This window comes from Podarcis bocagei (genome assembly GCF_964188305.1).
Source record: "Podarcis bocagei genome assembly, chromosome: 5".
NCBI lineage: Eukaryota > Metazoa > Chordata > Lepidosauria > Squamata > Lacertidae > Podarcis > Podarcis bocagei.
The window spans coordinates 102,025,073-102,038,266 of NC_138129.1; the positions used below are offsets into that span (position 1 = coordinate 102,025,073).

At 50.5% G+C, this 13,194-nt stretch overlaps 1 protein-coding gene across 6 annotated transcripts in view; it reads left to right on the forward strand.

Moving 5' to 3' along the window:
* The window catches only part of PDE4DIP (phosphodiesterase 4D interacting protein), a 127,734-nt gene that overhangs the window by 98,840 nt on the left and 15,700 nt on the right, over positions 1 to 13,194 (forward strand). For all 6 annotated transcript variants that reach the window (XM_081193271.1, XM_081193272.1, XM_081193269.1 and 3 more), the window contains 8 exons: positions 244 to 616; positions 1,040 to 1,220; positions 1,992 to 2,108; positions 6,947 to 7,394; positions 8,135 to 8,370; positions 9,573 to 9,624; positions 10,349 to 10,587; positions 11,818 to 11,952. In XM_081193271.1, the coding sequence (XP_081049397.1) occupies positions 244 to 616; positions 1,040 to 1,220; positions 1,992 to 2,108; positions 6,947 to 7,394; positions 8,135 to 8,370; positions 9,573 to 9,624; positions 10,349 to 10,587; positions 11,818 to 11,952 (1,781 nt within the window). The remainder of the gene's footprint in view (positions 1 to 243; positions 617 to 1,039; positions 1,221 to 1,991; positions 2,109 to 6,946; positions 7,395 to 8,134; positions 8,371 to 9,572; positions 9,625 to 10,348; positions 10,588 to 11,817; positions 11,953 to 13,194) is intronic.

Below are 13,194 nucleotides of genomic sequence, written 5' to 3' on the forward strand. Positions count from 1 at the left end.
ACCCAGCTAGTCCAGGAGCAATGCCTGGTGCAAGCGGGATAATCCGGGATGGCCCAGGTAGTGCTCTGCAGGTGTTGCTGGGCCACATCTCCTGCAACCCCCAGCCACGGACCATGCTGTGTGGGGCTGATGTAGAACAGCAGTGGACCAACAACACCTGGAGGGACACCATGTTGGCTGCCCCAGACTTGCCAGTTACCAAGAGTGCTTAATCTCTGGGCACTGGTTCCTATGTCTCTACAGGAAGGCCCTGCTGAGTCTGTGTCTCGAAAATGCAGAGCTCAAGGAGCAAGTTGGAGAAGCAATGTTATCCGAGGGTTGGGAGAATGAGGATGAAAAGGAAGAGCAAGAGGACCTGAAGTTGGAAGTCAGGAAGCTGCAGGAGAAGCTGCACTCTTCGGAGATGGTGATTGGCCTCCTGAAAGAACAGCTGACTCTGAGCAGCCAAGCATGTGGAAGCATCTTCCAGCAGCAGGTCGCTGCTGGTATGACCCAGGAGTCCGAGCAGCTGCAAGTGGCCTCGCAAGGCAGCCTCAAGGGGGCTCCCCATGACAGTGCCCCACAGCAGCACTGCCCACGTCCCCAGAGTGTGGACACCAGCCTAAAAGAGACTCAGGTAACTCTGGATTACCTCAGAACTGGGGAAGATTTGCCTAGGCTAGCAGCAGCTGCCATTTCTACTCAAGAGTTCTTCCTGTTCGATGGCTCTCTGGTCTCCTGCGCAGAACAGATTTTAAAAGGATATTAACTTCCATAATGATGTTGGGCAACGGCAGGATTTACTGTTCCAAACTGTTAACCTAATGCGCTTTGTAGTAAGCTTTAGCATCTGTTTAAGTGGGTAATACATGTAGTCCTTTTGCGAAATGTGTCTCACCAGGTTGGTGCAAGTCAAGTGCAGATCAGGGTAGAATAAAAGACTGGGTGTGGGCAGTGTAACCTACGAGGGATATTTCATGGGTCAGTTTAAAGTCTGCCCTGAAGACTCACATGTCTTTTCTGCTGTGGACTGATACAACCCCTCATTTCTTCTCCAAAGGTGTGTGAAGTCAGACTGGGAAGCAACTCCTGGCAGCAGCTCAGGCAGCCAGTCCATCTTCTCCCCTCAGAGCTGCCTCAGTGCAAAAAACAATGTCACAGGCTGCGGGGCAAACTCCTGGTTTCAGAGGCCACTGTCCTGGCTCAGGTGGCACAGCTGGAGCAGTACCGGGCCCTGCTCAGTGAGTACGGTTGCACCAGATGTGTGGACACGGATGAGGGACACTTAAATCCTAAGGAACAAAAAAAGATGCTGGTTGATTGTCTGCAGAGAGTTCATTGTGACCTTTTGCTGTCTTATTTCCTGTCCTAATACAACACAAACTGTGGAGGAAGAGCTGAAATGCCCAAAGAAGGATTCCCCATTGAGCATTGACCCGGGAGCTGAAGTAGCCTTACAGGGGCGGGGGGAGGAATGGGCATGCCAACATTAAAAAGGAGGAAATGTAAGCAGCTCCAGCTCCCCCCATTTTGGGTGTTGGTTCCATTGGTTTTTAAAGCAAAATTACATCATTCTTACACAATAAATATATTTTAGCTTGAACAATCAACAGTTCACTTCAGTTAATTTCAGCTTGTATGTAGGCTTCAGTGGCCGAGTTATCTTCCTTTTTGGAAGTGGAGATTTTGGTCATGGGAGCACAGTGCTTCCTCTCACGGGATGCAGCCATTTAACCCAGAATCGCACCATTATTGATAATAATCCAAAAATGCTACAGGAAAGTGTTGTGGATGGCGTGCAAAGGCTGCAGGGAAGAAAGGGACTCCCTGTTTCCTGTGGGCTCTGCAACTGCTGTTCTCTTCCTCAGTCTTTCCCTCAGGATTATGTTCCCATGGAGGGGAGGGCAGAGAGGTTGTGTCCTGGAATTTGCAGAGGTGCCCAAGGCTCTCTAGTGGCCTTTGCCCTTCAGCCAAAGGCAAGAGGCTAGTATTTTTGGCTTTCTTTGTAACAGGTGAACCCACGGTGCAGCAGGACACCAAGCAGATACAAGTGGATCTCCAGGACCTGGGCTATGAGACCTGCGGGAAAAGTGAAAACGAGGCTGACCGAGAAGAGGCAACCAGTCCTGGTAACATGGAAGCCCCCCACCCCTTACCGGCTGTTGCTGCCCCCAAGGCCTTTTTGGAATTCCAGCTGAGCTCTTGCACCGCAAGTGACCGGGGGGGGGGGGGTAAAGCAAAGGCCTCCCAATGCCAGAGTGATTCTAAAAGTGGGATATATCTAGGGCAGAGGTTTTCAACCTTTCTGAGTCCCCGGCTCCCTTGAGCAATTACATTCTTTCTGCAGCACCCCTGTGGGGCTCAGGAGCCCACTTATGTCCTCCCTTGCCTGCCGAGCTGGCAGCCTCTCACCCTTTTTCGAACACACACTCTTGTGGAGGGTTCCCCCAGCCTCCTCCCCTCTCCCCTCTCCTTGGGTGTCCTCTGAGCAGCCTCTGCCGCTGCCCCGGTCTCTGAGCTGCCCCCCGCCAAAAAGAGAGGTGCTTCCTCACACTGCCTGGGAAGACGGTGGCCCCTTGCTCACCCTGGGAGGCAGCAGAGGCAGCAGCAGGCGCTGCTGGGCCTGCATGCTGGAAAGGCTCCCCTTCGGCACCAGGCACTCATCTCCCAGGCAAGCCTTGCACACAGCAAGCTCCAGGAAGGCCAGGGCAGCACCTGCCCGCCCTCTCACTGGTCTGCCCATTCCCAACAGCAAGGACTGGCAGACTGGCTGGCTGGGCTCCCTCACCCCCTTTGGATGGATGTTTGGTTGGGCTTGGGGAATTATTATTTTTTTATTTTGATGTTTTTGTAATTTTTACATTTTTTTGTTTGTATTGTTTTATTGGTTTTGTTTGTTTGTTTAAGGTGTTATTTTGTTTTTTAGGGGGAGGGTTCAGGGCTGCCGGGGAGTGGGCCCCAGCCCACAAAATGGCTGGGGCATGTTCCACAGGGGGGGATGCACTGGGACAACCGATCTCAGTGATCACGGGTAGGAGGAGGAGTTACGCTAAGACCAGACCATGTCATTACAGAGGAGGCAGGTTTAGTCGTTGTCTGAGGACTATCCCTGCCTCCGGGTCTGGTCCTGTCCGGATGGATACTAGAATCAGCAAGGGATACCCACGTGACCTGAAGGTGCTGCTGTGCAATGCCAGGTCAATGATTCGTAAGACCACTGCCATCCATGACTTGATCATGGATGGAGGATTTGACCTGGCATGTGTAACAGAGACTTGGTTGGATGAAGCAGATGGGCCTGTCCTTGCCGCTGCTTGTCCACCAGGTTTCTCTTACGCACAGCAACCCAGGTCACGTGGGCGGGGAGGGGGGGTTGCAGTGATTTTTAGGAAGTCATTAGTTTGCACCAGGCGTCCTATTGGGAAGACCCAGTTTTCTGAGTGCATGTTCTGGAAGTTGGGCAATAGGGGCAGTACAGGATTCCTTTTGGTGTACCGACCTCCCCGCTGCACCAAGGATTCCCTGCCCGAGCTGCTTCAGGTCGTGGCGGATGTTCTCCTGGAGACACCTAGCCTGGTCGTCCTAGGGGATTTTAACATCCATGCCGACACGACCTTACAAGGGGCCGCTCGGGACTTCGTGGAAAGCATGGCCTCCATGGGGCTGTCCCTGAATAAGTCTGGCCCAACCCATAGCCGTGGACATGCCTTGGACCTGGTGTTTACCTCTATGGATGTTGGTGATCTGACACTAAGTAAAAGCGAAATGAAAGAAGTGCCATGGTCAGATCACTTCCTGGTGCAACTGGACTTCTCTGCGACCCATCCCCTCTGCAGGGAGGTGGGACCAATTCGGATGGTCCGCCCCCGCCACTTAATGGATCCAAATGGTTTCCAGAGAGTGGTAGGGGATGCTTTATCCCATGTTGATGGCCTTTCAGCCGATTCCCTGGTGGCCCGCTGGAATGTGGAGTTAACCAGGGCTATTGACTGTTTGGCTCCGAAGCGCCCTCTCCGATTGCATGGAGCCCGGACAGCCCCGTGGTTTTCCACGGATCTGAGGGCAATGAAACAATCGTTGAGACGGCTAGAGCGCCGGTGGCGGATAACTCATTCCGAATCTGACCGGACACAGGTTAGAGCTCAACGTCGAGCCTACCAAGTGGCGATAGCGACGGCGAAGAAGAATTTCTTCACCGCCTCTATTGCATCTGCAGAAAACAGCAGCAGGAGACTTTTTCAGGTGGTTCACAATTTAGCGGAACCACCTGCAACATCGGGGCCCAGTACGGGCCACATGTTCTCCTGCAATGATTTTGCAAAGTTTTTTGCAGATAAAATCGCCCAGATTCGGGAAGAAGTAGACTCCACCGTGGGAGCAGGGCCGGGGCGGGAGAGTGCTAGAGTTCTGTCTAGTCAAGTTGAGTGGGATCAATTTCAATCTGTTACCTCCGAGGATGTGGACAGGCTGCTTGGACGAGTGAAACCAACCACCTGTCTCCTGGATCCTTGCCCATCCTGGCTTATAAAAGCTAGCCGGGAAGGACTGGGCGATGGGCTTCGTGGGGTGGTGAATGCTTCCCTCCGTGAGGGAGCCTTCCCAGACCCGCTGAAAGAGGCGGTTATTAAACCGCTTCTTAAAAAACCATCTTTAGATGCGGCCACGATGGCCAACTATCGCCCAGTCTCAAATCTTCCATTCCTGGGCAAGGTGATTGAGCGAGTGGTTGCTGAACAACTCCAGGCACGCCTGGAAGAAGCGGACCATTTGGATCCCTTCCAGTCGGGATTCAGGCCTCATCATGGGACTGAAACTGCCTTGGTCGCACTGGTTGATGATCTCCGGCGGGCTAGGGACAAAGGTGAGAGCTGTTTCCTAGTTCTGCTGGATCTCTCAGCGGCGTTTGATACCATCGACCATAGCATCCTTCTGGACCGTCTTGAGGGGCTGGGAGCTGGGGGCACTGTTATACAGTGGTTCCGCTCCTTCCTCCTGGGCCGTGTTCAGAAAGTGGTGGTGGGGGATGAGTGTTCAGACCCTTGGGCCCTCACTTGTGGGGTGCCTCAGGGTTCTGTCCTCTCCCCCATGCTTTTTAACATCTATATGAAGCCGCTGGGAGAGATCATCAGGAGGTTTGGGCTGGGTGTTCATCAGTATGCGGATGACACCCAGCTCTACCTCTCTTTTAAATCAGAACCAGTGAAGGCGGTGAAGGTCCTGTATGAGTGTCTGGAGGCGGTTGGAGGATGGATGGCGGCTAACAGATTGAGGTTGAATCCTGACAAGACAGAAGTACTGTTTTTGGGGGACAGGAGGCGGGCAGGTGTGGAGGATTCCCTGGTCCTGAATGGGGTAACTGTGCCCCTGAAGGACCAGGTGCGCAGCCTGGGAGTCATTTTGGACTCACAGCTGTCCATGGAGGCACAGGTCAAATCTGTGTCCAGGGCAGCTGTTTACCAGCTCCATCTGGTACGTAGGCTGAGACCCTATCTGCCTGCGGACTGTCTCGCCAGAGTGGTGCATGCTCTGGTTATCTCCCGCTTGGACTACTGCAATGCGCTCTACGTGGGGCTACCTTTGAAGGTGACGCGGAAACTACAACTAATCCAGAATGCGGCAGCTAGACTGGTGACTGGGAGCGGCCGCCGAGACCATATAACACCGGTCTTGAAAGACCTGCATTGGCTCCCAGTACGTTTCCGAGCACAATTCAAAGTGTTGGTGCTGACCTTTAAAGCCCTAAACGGCCTCGGTCCAGTATACCTGAAGGAGCGTCTCCACCCCCATCAGTCTGCCCGGACGCTGAGGTCCAGCGCCGAGGGCCTTCTGGCGGTTCCCTCACTGCGAGAAGCAAAGCTACAGGGAACCAGGCAGAGGGCCTTCTCGGTAGTGGCGCCCGCCCTGTGGAACGCCCTTCCAGCAGATGTCAAAGCGATAAACAACTATCTGACATTCAGGAGACATCTTAAGGCAGCCCTGTTCAGGGAAGTTTTTAACGTGTGACATTTTACTGTATTTTTGGTTTTTATGGAAGCCGCCCAGAGTGGCTGGGGAGGCCCAGCCAGATGGGCGGGGTATAAATAATAAATTATTATTATTATTATTATTGCTGGCGTACTCCAAGGCTGCCTCAGCTCCTGGCAACCAGCACCCCCGGCCAGCCCCAGAGGCACCATTCACCTACGGAGCTTGCAACCAGGGCTGCTGCCACAAACAGCTGTGCCAGCCTTTGGGAGGCAGAGACACAAGAGAGCCTCAGAGGAGGGAGGGAAGGAAAGAGGGACAGAGGCCAGGGTGCCATAGCAAACTGCCTGAGAACCACTGGTCTAGGGACTATTTCATATGTTCATTGTGTTATTTTTAGCCGTACATCTAAAAAATTGTAAATGCAGCCCATGAGCTCTCAGTCCACAGTGTGGTCCAGGAACAGCTACCAGGAAGTTGGGATTTGCAGCAGCTCCATATTGAGTGAATGTTTGGTGGAAAGGACCCTAATGCACAGGTGGAAACCCTTTTTGGACTGGTGGACCAGATCCTCATCTCCCTCCACCCTGTGCGCTAATCTTGACTACCTGTGAATCATCTGACATTATGATAATGTCAGGTGACTGATAGGTGAGCTCCTAGGGGTGCAAGAAGGGGGTCTGCTTCACCAGCAGGACTGAACCCCATCAGCTGATGTAACACGTATCATGCCATACAAAAAAAAGAGAGAAATATATTTTGAAGCTGCCAAGAAAAGGGATTTGCAGCCCCAAATACCTTTGTCAGGGGCTCATTTCCTGGTTTCTTAATGAACCAATCTCAAAGTCTGTTGGAACAAAATCTTTAAATCCCAATTATGTCAGCTGGTGGGCATGGCTTGGGGGAAATGGCCTTGTGGGCTAACTTGCACCCCCTGGCAGGGCAATATTGGTCGTGTCCCCCCCCCCCGCCCTAATATCTCACCTTTCAGTTGTTTCCCCAGAATGTGAAGAACATGATATGTTCCATGAGGAGTTGAGGCCTAGGAAGAACATGCTGGGCTCCCCTCCCAGCCCATGTGACGATGCTGCCACTCTCCGCCAGCAAGTGCGGGACCTCCAGCTGCAGCTGCAGAGCTCGCACAGAGTCATCCAGAACCTGCAAAGTCATGTGCGCTCCATATCTGCCACGAGCGACTATGGCTCTGGGGGCGAGCGCCCACTCCAGCAGAAACCAGGCTATGCCCTGGGCAGCTCCCCCTTGCACAGCATGACGGAGGAAGATGAAGGCTGGTACTCAGACAGCCTGGGCTCCTTCTGCCCCACCAGCCTCCAGCCCAGCCGAGACCTGGCCAGGCTCATCCAGAGGGTGTCCCTGCTGGAGGCTCATCTGGGAGAGAGCAAGCCCAAGTGGCTGCTGGCCGAGGAGCTGAAGCCTGCAGCATCCATGGGGTAGGACTGAGGCAGAGTTCCAGGGGGCAGGGGGAACTGATCTGCTGGGCCTGGGAGAGACAGACCAGTGCCTTCTTGCTCCTCCTTTGCCAGGGGGTGGAGCCCATTAAAAGCCTCTGTAGATACACTTGGTCTTCTGGATATCCTCTGGTATATTCAATATACGAGCCGTTTCCGCATGGCAGAATATTCAAACAACATTTTATTATTATAATTACTAGTGCTATTATTATTATTATTATTATTATTATTATTATTATTATTGTTGTTGTTGTTGTTGTTGTTGTTGTTGTTATTATCATCATCATCAATATTAATCAAATTTTTATACACCACTTAATTTGCAGATCCCAGGGCCATTCACAAGATAAAATTACAAGATAAAAGCACAAAATACATAATATAAACAGGAACAAAAAACCCCATAAAACGTTAACGCATTCTTCCCCTCCCACAAGACATGGAAACAGGTGTCACATGTTAATCAGCCCAAGGCCTGGTTGGAGAGGAGCGTTCTTGCCTGGCACCTAAAGGTGTATAACCTCCCTGAGGAGAGCATTGACCTTGTGAAATTAATTTGGCAAAGTCAAGCAAGAGTTGTGGATCCGTTCCAAGGTGTCTTTTTCCCCACGGCATCCCCCGAAAGTCCAGTGCCTTTCTTCCTCACTGGGGGCTGAGTGTTCCTCCATCACTTGGTGAGGGGGGAGCCTTGCCTCTCACGGTCCTCTCTTCTCCTGCAGGAAATACAATTCGTTGGTCCAGGCTCAGGCTCGGGAGCTCTCCCATTTGCGCCAGGTGATTCGGGAGGGACGAGGGGTGTGTCACCTGCTGAAGCAGCACTTCCAGGACACCATCAAGTCCTTTGAGGAGCTCCTGAGAGGCACTGACTTTGATTACTTCTTGGGCCAAAGCTTCCGTGAACAGCTGGCACAAGGGAGTCAGTGGGCAGAGCGGCTGGCCAGCAAACTGAACAGAAGTGAGTTTCCTCGGCTCTCACAGTCTTTGAGTTTGAGGTCTTGTAGGGGTGCAGATAGGGACCCTGGCACCCACCTGAGAGCTGCTGGAACTGAGTTCCGGCAAGTTCCAGCTGCAAAAAAAGCCTTGCCAGTGGGTAAGTACAAGCTCAGCTTCCTTCCAAGCCAAGGCCTCACCTGGGATAGAGGTGTTAACATGACAAAAGGGCTTGAAGGCCCATGGGGATGGGGGGGGGTGTTTGAGGTGTCATGAAAAGAGCAGGGTGTACTGAGAAGAAGAAGAAGGGGAGAATAGAGATCCATCTTTGGGAGGCTGGATGCAGAGCTGGCTGGAAGACATGCCTTGAACTCCAGTGCTGCTCTGCTGTGGGGATCAAGTCCCTCTTAAAATGACCAAGCCATGACAGTCTCCGCTGTGTCTTCAATCCTCCAAAGGAACACAAACCCTGGGTGAGCACCTGGAACTCCTGGGAATCTTGCAACCACTCAGCAGAGAGTGGGAGTGGTGCCCAACTTCTGTAACACTACTTAACTATCTGCTGTGGGCATTCCTTTGACTGGGAGCATTTGCAGCTTGAGTGAGTTAGAGTGGAATGTTCACTTACAGTTTCTGGGGTTCAAAGGCTTTATTCATGCAGAAACTATTTACAGGACAAGTGGAGAAAGAGAACATAGCAGATGTTTTGTCTCAACAAGTTGGGAGAGAGAACAGACTAAAGTGGTTCAGCTTTTGCAGGTGGAGTTAACTTAGACCCATGAGTGTTGGCTTGATCACTAGACAAACAGTTCCCTCATGTGGTTTAAAGTAATATGTTCATTAGCGACAAGCTCAAGAGAAGGAAATGTTTTTGCTTCTCTCCAACAAGCAGTTATTCCCACCATACAGCTTGAGTGCTAAGGCCTAGAGACAGTGTGTTCATGCTTTATTGACTCTTTGACTGAGACAGGTTTTACAATTAGGCTTTCCTAACATTGTCTGCGAAAAAGTCTGAAAACCATATAGGCAAGGTTTTTAAGAAGCTTTTTTTTTTTAAGGGCAGGGTCTTGTTGGAGACTTTGGCGTGACATCAATTTTTCTCAGTATGGAACCCACATTTTCCTCATGACTTCCTGTTTTGTCCCCTATTAGAGAGAGGGAGAGGGAGAAAAAGTAGGGGGACTGCAAAATCATGGACTAACCCTGTTCCTCTGAATTCTGTTTCAGGGAATGACCTAAAAATGGAGGACAAATCTAGTCATGAACTGCTTACTCTGAGGTAACTGTAGTAGATTCCTAGCTGCAGGCTTATTTTGACATTACTTACTTCAAATTTGGTACGTCTACGCCTCCGTTTTACTGCACATCTTATGTATGGTAAATTTTTGCCACTTGGCAGAGTGATACAGCTCTTCACTTAGTCAATGGACTTCTGTATCCAGTTTCTGTCCTCCCTATGGGCATAACTACCCCTCTGCTTCCTTTTTACTTGAAAAGTGTGTGTCACTCCCTCACTTGGGTCATGCCACATCACAATGCTTTTAATAAAGACATCCTGCTTTACTAGCCTCTGGAGACTCCAGGCTGAACCCCAGTATTGAACCCCAGTATTTCCATAACAATCTGGTGTTAGACGTGGGATGCCTGGTCCTCTAGCTCAAGGCTGGGACACCTCATACAACAACCGGTGGCCCTTAGCAGTGTGGGGTCCTTTGTAGCCAACACATGTCCTGTCCTGTAGTAAGTTATCTCCAAGGGAGAATTTGTGCCACAAGTAGACTTTGTGAGTTTGCTGGTTGGCACAGAGGACAAGAAACATCATCGGCATGATGTTAAAGTGACAAGAAGACACCTTTAACATTTGCGTGAAACAATTTCACCTGCTCAGATTCCTTGTTCTGCACAGCCATTAAAAGGCCAGAGAGCCCTGCCCCCCCCCCGGTGATGTGTCTTCTTTGGGGAGGTGGGAAGTCTCTCTGTGGAAATACTTTGTCCCTCCCCAGACTGAGCAAGGAGCTCCAGGAAAAGGAGCAAACCATCCAGAGCCTCCAGGCGAAGCTCCACCTGCGCTCAGTGACCCCTTCCAGCAGCCGCACCATCTCTGAATCGCCCCGTTCTGGCAGCAGCACTTCCTTTCTCTCAGACGGCCTGGACGGCTGCTCTGACATGGATGAGGGCAGCGAGCGTGTTTTCTGCCAGGAGGACCCTAGTGAAAACCAGCCCCACAGCCTCCGAAACAAAGGTATAGTCTGAAAGACCTGCCGAAGGAATGTTCTCTCTCCAGGACTGCTGAGTAGCATAAATTGTGCCAGGCGCAGAGACCTCCAAGGACAACGCAGCAGGGAACCTGGAACGGAGACTGGATCTTAGTTGCTCCAGTTCTACACAAAGGTGCAAGGGGGAGAGAACAGAACAGACCAGGCCTATCCAGTAGTCCCTTCTCTCCCAAGCCAGCCTCTCTAAGGCTCTTGCTCACACTTGGAAAAGCTCCATTGCAGACTTTCTCCACAGGGTGGGAGCTGCTCCTAGGGGGCTTCCATGCACAGAGATATGTACAGTCTTGCTAAAATCTTTGCATGGAAAGTCAAAACTAAACCCACAGTGGGGTTCATGTGTCAGAGATTGCAAAAGGTTGCCAAACCATTTGGAATGAAGGGCTTGTGAGAGGTGAACAAGTAGATATCCACACAATGGGATTGCTTGCTTTTATAAAGGAATAACACCCGAATTACAGGTATGGTGGGGTGCAGGATGGAGAGCATTGTAGAAAAGGACTGAATACATGCCTCCTGTTAGTAATAGGAGAAGAGAAAGCATATTCAGAACTGGGCACAAGATTTAGGTTGAACCACAGACGATCCATGTTACATAATGCTAAGTCTGGTGAATGTTGTTTTGTTCAGACATTTCCAAGTTCCCAAGGAATTCACAAAACCAAAGAGACACACACACACCGCACGAGTCTAAAAGCAATTTAGATTTGCAAGTGAGATATTCTGAATGTGTGTATCCACTCGTCCGCCAGATATTCAGCTGGTGTAAGGTTAGAAGAAGGCTCAGATCACCAAACTACCTGGTCCTCACGGGGCACTCAAGGGCTTGGGAGGTCTGCACCATTGCTGTGTATATGGGAACATGCCTTGGTTGCATTTGAATCCCATTTCTGAAGGTGGGAGGCAGATCATACCTGCAGTTCAGATGCTTGCTATACTTTTAATGAAATGGTTGTACGACGGCTTTTATTTTGTCTCTTCTCACTTAATATGAGCCACTTTGAGAGCACCATGTTTTCTTAATGTGTAGGGTATAAATTTAGCCAACAAACAAACAAATTATTATCACTGTCCACATTTCCTCTCACTCTTGTCTCGTCCATTGTCATATGATCAGGGCTCCTTTGCCCCCAGAGTTTAGCCATGATACTCTCCACATGCAAAAGCATTTCCCATCCTCTCTTTGTGTCTTCTTTTAGACTGTTATTCCAGCAAATCTTCTGTGCAACCATCTCCCCCACCTGCTGCAGCCACATCTCCTGCTGCTCCAGCGGAGCCCATCCCAAGGAACCTTCTTCTATCTCTTTCACAAGCCACCCAGCAGCCTTGCAGAGGTATGGTGGACCACATAAAGCAGAGTGGAATGGTGGGCAAATTGTTGGCATGTGTGGACCTTTAGTTATAACTTAATTGATGTTATGAAGATCAGCATGCAACATAGACGTGTTAGGAGCAAAGGAGGATACAGTAAAGAATATTCAGGGATCTTAATTGTCAAGGGGCTAAAGCATCTCATTCACCCACCTCCTCCCCCTGGGGCTATGACCCAGGCGTTTCCAGCTCAAGCCTCACTGCCTTTAGATGTGTCATAATATTGAAGACAAAATGTAACCACAACCTTTTCCCTGCATCTTCAACTTGTGGGGGAAACTCCCATGGAAGAGAATGATTTCCAGATGGCTTGAATTCCTATACTGCTTGTTTTTAGAACGTAACACTCATCATCGTCATCAACAGCTTTCCCTCAGCTGGGCTGCCTGCCATCCTGCACCTTTTTTCTGAATCAGTCCTTTGGTGAGGAGGGAGAATATTTCCAATTTCACCACATCTTTGTAAATGTTTATTTTTCTTCCCAACGAATATTATTTTATAAAGGTGTTTCATTGGGGGTGTAGGCCCAGTCAAAATTTCCTGGGAACCAGCAGAGAGCCAATGCCATGACTTCAGAACAGGCACAATATGGCTGCATCTAGGAAAACCGCTCAGAATCCTAATAGCAGAATTCTGCACTAGTTGCCATTTTCAAACTGTCTTCAAGGGCAGCCCCATGCATAACACATAACATACAGAGGGTAAAGGTAAAGGCCCCCTGACAGTTAAGTCCAGTCGCAAATGACTCTGGGGTTGTGGTGCTCATCTCGCTTGACTGGCCAAGGTAGCCAACATTTGTCCGCAGACAGTTTTTCCGGGTCATGTGGCCAGCATGAGTAAGCCACTTCTAGCGAAACCAGAGCAGCACACAGAAAAGCCATTTACCTTCCCGCTGGAGCGGTACCTATTTATCTACTTGCACTTCATGCTTTCAAACTGCTAGGTTGGCAGGAGCTGGGACCAAGCAACGAGAGCTCACCCCGTTGCAGGATTCGAACTGCCGACCTTCCAATCGGCAATCAGTGGTTTAGACCACAGCACCTGCACCTGCGTCCCTGACCCAGAGGTTATCAGAGCATAAATAATCACAATCATGCTGTGTCTCTCCTGGAAAGCCCACAGCTGACCAACCAGATGGAGCTGGTAAGAAGGACCCTTAGCCACCAAAGCCACAAGGTCAAGTGGGGATGGATAGATCAGCGTAT